The sequence below is a fragment of the Artibeus jamaicensis genome, unplaced genomic scaffold, assembly GCF_021234435.1.
Source record: "Artibeus jamaicensis isolate MK-2021 breed Jamaican fruit bat unplaced genomic scaffold, CSHL_Jam_final scaffold_612, whole genome shotgun sequence".
NCBI lineage: Eukaryota > Metazoa > Chordata > Mammalia > Chiroptera > Phyllostomidae > Artibeus > Artibeus jamaicensis.
This window is the reverse complement of record NW_026522049.1, coordinates 4,026,069-4,033,514: the sequence shown is the minus strand read 5'-3', so window position 1 is coordinate 4,033,514 and position 7,446 is coordinate 4,026,069. Positions and strand designations below refer to the sequence as shown.

The 7,446-nt window shown below is 51.5% G+C and overlaps 1 protein-coding gene across 1 annotated transcript; it reads right to left on the bottom strand.

Annotated features, from left to right (window-relative positions):
• Positions 1-168: 168 nt before the first annotated feature.
• On the bottom strand, positions 169-6,716 carry HAPLN3 (hyaluronan and proteoglycan link protein 3). Its single transcript, XM_053658942.1, is given in 11 exon segments — positions 169-260; positions 263-453; positions 1,111-1,178; positions 1,180-1,252; positions 1,254-1,414; positions 3,088-3,092; positions 4,506-4,599; positions 4,602-4,672; positions 4,675-4,860; positions 5,879-5,884; positions 6,599-6,716. Coding segments are annotated over 11 exon segments (1,065 nt in total).
• Between the last annotated feature and the right edge of the window lie 730 nt (positions 6,717-7,446).

Here is a 7,446-nt window from a genome sequence, read left to right as displayed (position 1 = left end):
TTGGGATCTGTTGGACTTACAAAAATAGTAATTTTTTTGTGTAAAGTTGAAGTTGATTTGGAAAATAAAATAAAGTTTAAGTTGAGAAGTATAAAAACAATCAGAAAATTGCCCCTACCAATAGGGAAAATGGGCCACTTGATAAATACAGCCCGTGAGGCATGGGCCCTAACGAGCACAGTGACAGTAGACACCATACTTGCAGCTCTGAGGGTCTGGGAAGCCCAAGCTGCAGATGCCAGACTCCAGCGGCCCGCAGTGGGGCGTGGGGGGACCACGGGGTAGCAGACACTGCCGTGGGCCAGCCAGCCCGCATCGCAGCGGTCCAGGCCACGGAACTTCCAGGCGGCGAAGAGCTGGCCCACCTTGGCGATCCGGGTGCCGTCCTGCCAGCAGGCTTCCTGCACCTCCAGAAAGGCCAGCCTCTCTGGATGCTCCAGGTAGTGAGTGCACCTGCCCTGAGGGAGAGCGGGGTGTGAGGGCTAAGGACGGCCGGAGAGGACCGCCGGGCCTGCAGCCAGGTCAGCCCATCCAGACGTCACCAAGCAGACCCCGAAGATCTGTCTGCACCCAGGGAGCCACCGCACAGTGGATATCGGCTCAGACATTTTGGGAGGCACCTTCCCAGGCCTCACCCTCTCTGAGAGCTTCCTCCCACCTGCCACAGGGACCGGGTCCCTCCTGTCATATCTGAACTCCCCCAACCCTTCCATCATGGCACCCTAGGTGGGCGCCCCATGGAGCCTGGGCCAATCAGCGTCTCTGTCTGGCCCAGTTGTTGCCTGAGAACCTAGACGGGCCCAGGAGTTTTGGGGAATGGCTCTGCATCACTTTCTGTTTTCACTTGACTATCTGCCCATGAAATGAGCCACTTTTGAGGACAGACTAAGTTTTATTTGTCTGTGATGCCCAGGGCCCACCCCGCCCAGGCCCCAGCCGGACACAGGCCCTCAGGCAGTGCTCGCTGAATGAGTAAACGGATGATTGGCGTGAACAGCAGCATCCAAGCCGCCAAATGTAGCCACACGCGCTTCTACGTCTGCAGCGCTGCAGGCAGAGGGGCCCCGCAGCTCCCCACACCTACCCACAGGCTGTGCTCGGCCACTCCACTCACGCTTGAGGACGGCAGCGAAGCAGAACACAACGTAGAGGTGCAGACGGTGGTGGCGCCGCCCGCCCGTAGCTGCGCACGCTGGGAGCCAGACCCGGGCAGCCTCAGGGGCGCCGGACCAGCGTGATGGGGTACTGCACGGGCATCCTGAAGCCAGCCCGCGTTGCATCAGTCCAGTCCCTCCTCCCAGGCCTGGAACGGCTGCTCCAAGGAGGCCACTGCGGCGCCCTGGGCCTCGAAGGCCCGCTGGGCCTCGTGGAAGCTGAGCTGGTAGCGCCCCTGGCGGGGCTGGTAGGGAAATACCTCCCTGTGGCTCAGGGAGGAAATACCACACCTGGGGAGGGAGGAAAGGGGACTTGGTGAGGGGGCCGAGCCCCGCTGGCTAGAGACCCCCACCACAAAATGCATTATATTCTTTGCCGATCTGATGAAAAATAGGTATAATTTTGACTGACTTACAAAAAAATAATAGTATTACCTACCGTTTTTGCTCCCAAGTGACTTTTCTTATGTATTTTTTAAAAGTTTATTATATGGACTTCCGCCAAGATGGAGGTATAGGTGGATGTGCCGTGCCTTCTCACACAACCAAGTTTAGAGACAACTAAATATTAGCATCAGAAAACACAACCAGAACATGGAAAATTGAACTTTTCGGAAGTCCGTTAACAACAAATTCTTCAGCCCGACCGGTAAGGGGCGAAACCGGCGTCTCGTGAGGGGTTGCACAGGAGGTCTGGGTCAGACCCAGGCGCGGAATCCAGACGCGCGAATCCAGACGCACGGGTTCCAAATACAAGATTGGACCTAGTGAGCGACCGAGCAACCCACCGGGTGAGCGACTGCTGAGGAGACAGTGGGGAGGCGGTGCTGCGTGTTGACTGTGGTTGCCTATTTGTGCGAGAGCGGACAGGCGAAGGAGTGGGCGGTTGGACCGGGGCCCAGCGGTCCCCGCGGCAAGCGGCAGTAGAGGGCGCCGCCATTTCCCCGCTCTGACCACGCCCCCACATACAGCGTCACAACCCAGCGACCTGGGAGTCCAAGGCGCCGCTTCTCACATTTAAAGGGCCAGAACAGACCAAAAATGTCACAGGAAGACCTCAAAGCCCCAGAGATAAATCTAAGCGACGAAGAAATAGCAAAACTCTCAGACGCACAGTTTAAAACACTGGTCATCAGGATCCTAACAGATCTGGTTGATTATAGCCACAAATTAGAGAAACATATGAAGGCTAAACTAAGGGAAATGAATGGAATTCCACAGGAAACCCATAGAGATGAAAAGGAAACTGGGACTCAAATCAATGGAGTGGACCAGAAGAAAGCAAATAATGGCCAAACAGAAAAGAGTCAAGGAGCAAGAATTCAAAGAAATGAGGAGAGTGTTAGGAACCTCCAGGACATCTTTAAACGCTCCAACATCTGAATTATAGGGGTACCAGAAGGGGGAAAGACACAACCACCAGTGGAAAAATTATTTGAACAAATAATAAAAGAAAATTTCCCCAATCTGGCAAAGGAAATAGACTTCCAAGAAATCCCAGAAGCTCAGAGAGTATCAAAAAAGTTGGACTCAAGAAGAAACACACCAAGGCATATCATAATTACATTAGCCAAAATTAAAATGAAGGAGAGAATCCTGGAAGCAGCAAGAGCTAAGGGGACAATCACCTACAAAGGAGTCCCCATCAGACTGTCAGCAGATTTCTCAAAAGAGACCTTACAGGCAAGAAGGGGCTGGAAAGAAATATTCCAAGTCATGAAATCTAAAGACCTACAACCAAGATTGCTCTATCCAGCAAAACTTTCATTTAGAATGGAAGGACAGATAAGGTGCTTCTCAGATAACATCAAATTCAAGGAGTTCATCATCACCAAGCCCTTATTATATGAAATGTTAAAGGGACTTATCTAAGAAAAAGAAGTTAAAGAAACATGAACAGTGAAAGAACAACAAGCTCACAGTTATTAACAACCACACCTAAAACGAAAGCAAACTAAAAGGACAGCTAGATCAGGAGTGGAAACATAGAAATGAAGATCTCAAGGAGGGTTAGCAACAGGGGAGTGGGAGGAGGAGATGGGGGGAGAAGGTACAGAAAATAAGTAGCATAGACAGTAGATAGAAAATAGATGGGGGGGCAAGAATAGCATGGGAAATATAGAACCTAAAGGACTTGAGACACATGGACATAAACTAAAGGGGGGTAATGGTGGGGATGGGGGGGCAGGGTGGAGGGGAATGAAGGGGGGAATAGAACAACTGTAACAGCATAATCAATTTAAAAAAATAAAAAAAAAGTTTATTATATCTTTTCTATTACCACAAAGTGACTTTTTAAAAAAAAATCAGGGGCCCATGCTTGTATACAAGGATTTCTGATGCCAAGGATTGGCCAATCAGATGCAACTTCGTTATGCAACGTGACCAATAAGATGCAACTATTATATGACCTGCAGGTTTATGGTTAAAGACAGGGCATTCACACCAGAGAGCTACTGTTGTGTTGGCTGTTGTCATTTTTTTAAAATTTGGGAATCTAAGGAAAAGAGGTCAGCTCCCCTGGCTAAATTGTCAGCTACTGCATGTTTGAAAATTTCTTGCGGCACACCAGTTGAAAATCGCTGTGTGAAAGTAATGAATTAATCAGCCAACTAATATCCCTAACTACAGAATGTGAATAAAACCTCATTCACCAGCCACTGCCAGAATACCAGCACTAGGGACTCAATGTGCTCCCCAAATTCCTATGTTCAAGTCCTGATCCCCAAGGCAATCGCTGGGGGCTTTGGGGGGTGCTTAGGTCATGAAGGTGGAGCCCTTGCACCGAGATTCACGTTCTTATCAAAGACCTCAGAGAGCTCCCAGCCCCCTCTACCACGTGAAGACACAGCCAGAAGTCTGTGACCTGGAAGGCCTCACCCAACCGTGCTAGACCCTGATCTCTGACCTCCAGGCCACAGAGCTGTGAGAAATAGGGCTGCAGGACCATCAAAAAGGAGGGCCCAGACTCAGCAGCATGCCCCAGTCCCCACCACTCCCTATCACCTCACACCAGGCTGCCTTCTCCATCCACATGGCCTACCAACCCTGCTCTGTCTCTAATCAGCTGTACGGCCAGCTCCCATTTGCCTCTCAGAATGGGGTCAAATGCCTGCTCTGCCGTTTATGAGCTAGGTGTCCTCTGGTAAGTTACCTGACCTCTCTGTGTCTCAGTTTCCTCATCTGTAAAATGGGGTTGATGATAAAAGTAGCTTCCTCACAGGGCTGTTTTGAAGAGTAAACGTTTATCTGCCCAAAGCACAAAGGTCTGACTGTTTTCTCAGGGCCCCTCCCCTCGGCCCCTAGGTCCCAGCATCAGTCAGCATCACGCAGCCCCACTCGGGGTCTCACCCCGCAGCTCCAGCTCCACCAGGCCCCTCTCGTCCTCCAGCCCGTCGATGACCTCAGAGCAGTAGCGCTCATTGTCCTCCAGCTGCAGGTCCCCCAGATCTCCAGCGATGCTTGGTGCTCCTCAATCAGCCTCAGGTGCACGTGGCCACGGGAGTCGCTGAAGGAGTGGCCCCCAGCACGTCCTGCTCCAGGGCCCCGTTCTCTGACAGATTCCGCCATTTGATGCACCTGGGCCGCGGGGAGACCAGGGCCGCCTCGTAGTGGTACCAGCGGGGCGGGGTCACGTTGGCCCCTGGGTGGAAAAACAGGGTGTCCTTGGGGGTCTCCACCACCAGCTTCACTCTGCTGAAGAGGCCTGGGGGGAGGTGGGTGCAGATGGAGATGCTCAGATGAGCAGCTGCTCATCTGTGCCCCTGCAAGGGCCACCCCACCCTCGCCACAGGTGGCAAGAACGGCCACAGTGCCACACCCCTCCCCGTATCCCCACGCTTTGCACCGTGACTTTGGAGACACACGCATGATGCAGCCCAAATCGCCACCCCGTGAAATCAGAACCAAGTACATGCCTGTCGCCTCAGGCACCGAGTTTATGGTAATTCAGTAATTTCCTTCAACCTCATTCAAGTGGTGCTTACACAACAAAATAAATTCCGGAGAAAAAGCGAGTGAGAGCTAAAGTATGGCTCCCCAGAATATCCGAGTCCTAATCCCTGAATGGTGCCTGAGATGGCAAAATGAACTTTGCAGATGTGATTAAATTCAGGATCTTGGGAAAAGTAGTGTGTTGAGATGGGATTTTCCAGATGGGTCCTAACTGCAATTACAAGTACCTTTAAAAAAATGATTTTTTAGAGAGACAGAGAGAGAAACATCAATTTGCTGTTTAACTTACTGATGCATTCATTAGTTGATTCTTGTGTGTTCTCTGACTGGGGATCAAACCTGCAACCTTGGCATATTGGAACAATGCTCTAACCAACTGAGCTGCCCAGCCAGAGTACACAAGCGACTTTTTACAGGGAGGCAGAGGGAGATGTGAGTACAGAGACTGGAGTGAGGCAGCCACCAGCCAAGGATGCTGGCTGTGGAAGAGGCAAGGGTGGATTTTCCGCAAGAGCCTCCAAGGGATGCACACGTCACAAGCAGGCTGGGCGAGGTGGCGTTCGCCTTCTCAGCCCTTCCACACACAATTCTCCGTGCGGCTTCTTAACATCTGTGTGCCCAGGGCACCTGGCTCAACCATCTGAGTCTTGGTTTGCTCATCGATGAGGTAGAACAATGCACAGCATCTGCTTCTGGGGCTGTGAGGACAGCCAGCTTCCATCTAGCCCGGCCGCTGCCTGTGCTACACTGGTAAACATTTTTATTCTCACCCTTGCCTGTGTCACAGTTTGTGTGAAGCTTATAGGACACCGTGTGTGTAAGGAACCCTGAAGCATGCCTGGCATATAGTAGTTGCACAAAAACTGCTAACTAAAAAAATCACCTGCCCAGACCTGGCTGGTGTGGCCCAGTGGATTGAGCTCGGGCCTGCAAACAAAAGGGTCACCAGTTCAATTCCCAGTCAGGGCATATGCCTGGGTTGTGCATCAGGTCCCCAGTAGGGGGCGCTGGTATTTTTCTCCTTCTCTCCCTCCCTTCCCCTCTCTCTAAAAAAAAATAAATAAAATCTTTAAAAAATGTTTTTAAAAATCACCTGCCCAAAGCTATGTAGCTAGGAAGAGGCAAAAATAAGATTCAAACTCACCTCTGTCTAACCTCAAAGCCCCTTGGCACTGGGCAGAGATGAGGGGAGGTCACCTTTTTAAGCGGCATCTTGACAAATTGGCAAGATTTGGGGGAAGCAGTAAAAGCAGAAGTGATGGCCCTTAAGTGCACTGGGGTCCATCTCAGGGGCCAGCCAGCACAGAGTCACTGAACCACCTCTTCCGCTCGCCTTAGAAGTGAGGCAGGTCTGCCGCAGGGGCCCAGATGGGGAGAAGGCAGCTGGCTCCAAGCCTCATCCGGGCCTGGAACCTACATTTCACCGTGGGAGCCAGGGCAGGTCTTGCTCACCCTTCAGAGCAAAGAGCCAGACCCAGAAGACCACCCACCTTCACCACAGCCCGGGTTCGGGCCGTGGGGATGGTTGGAGTAGTAGAAGCCGTTGTAGAAGGGCAGGCTGGAGAGGCAGGGGAGCAAGAGCAGCCGGCCCAGGAGCAGCAGGCCCATGGTGTTGCACACAGCAGCAGGGCCAGTGCATCCTGGTCAAGGCTGTAGCCAAGCAAGCAGGAAAGAAGAGAAAAACAAGCCAATTAGTCCTGGCTTGTGTGGCTCAGTGGATTGAGCACCAGCCTGTAAACCAAAAGATTGCTGGTTTGATTCCCAGTCAGGGCACATACCTGGGTTGCGGGCCAGGTCCCCAATGACAGGCACACGAGAAACAACCACACACTGATGTCTCTCTCCCTCTCTTTCTCCCTCCCTCCCATCTAAAAATGATAAATAAAATCTTTTTAAAAAATCTGACCCTAGGATATAAAGCCATCTTCTTCTTAACACAGGGGAAGTCTTCACAACTTCATCTGACTCCTAGTTCTTTTTCATAATCCTCGCCTGAGGGTATGTTTATTGATTTTAGAGAAAGGAAAGGAGGGGGGGAGAGAGAGAGACAAACATTGATGTGAGAGAGAAACATTGATCAGTTGCCTCCCATATGCCTTGACTGGGAATCGAACCTGTGTATGTTACTTCTCTCTGACCAACTGAGCCACCTGGCCAGGGCCTGACTCCTACTTTTACCAGAAAACCTTATGTTGCTGAGTTCTGTGAAGCAGCTAAACGAGCCATGCAGGCGTCCTGCCCTCAGCAGACACATGGTGTCCATGAGCCAGAATGGCTAGAGTCTGGGTATTGAGTTGGGAGAATTTGGAAGGAGGAGACGCGGTACTGTCCGATCTAT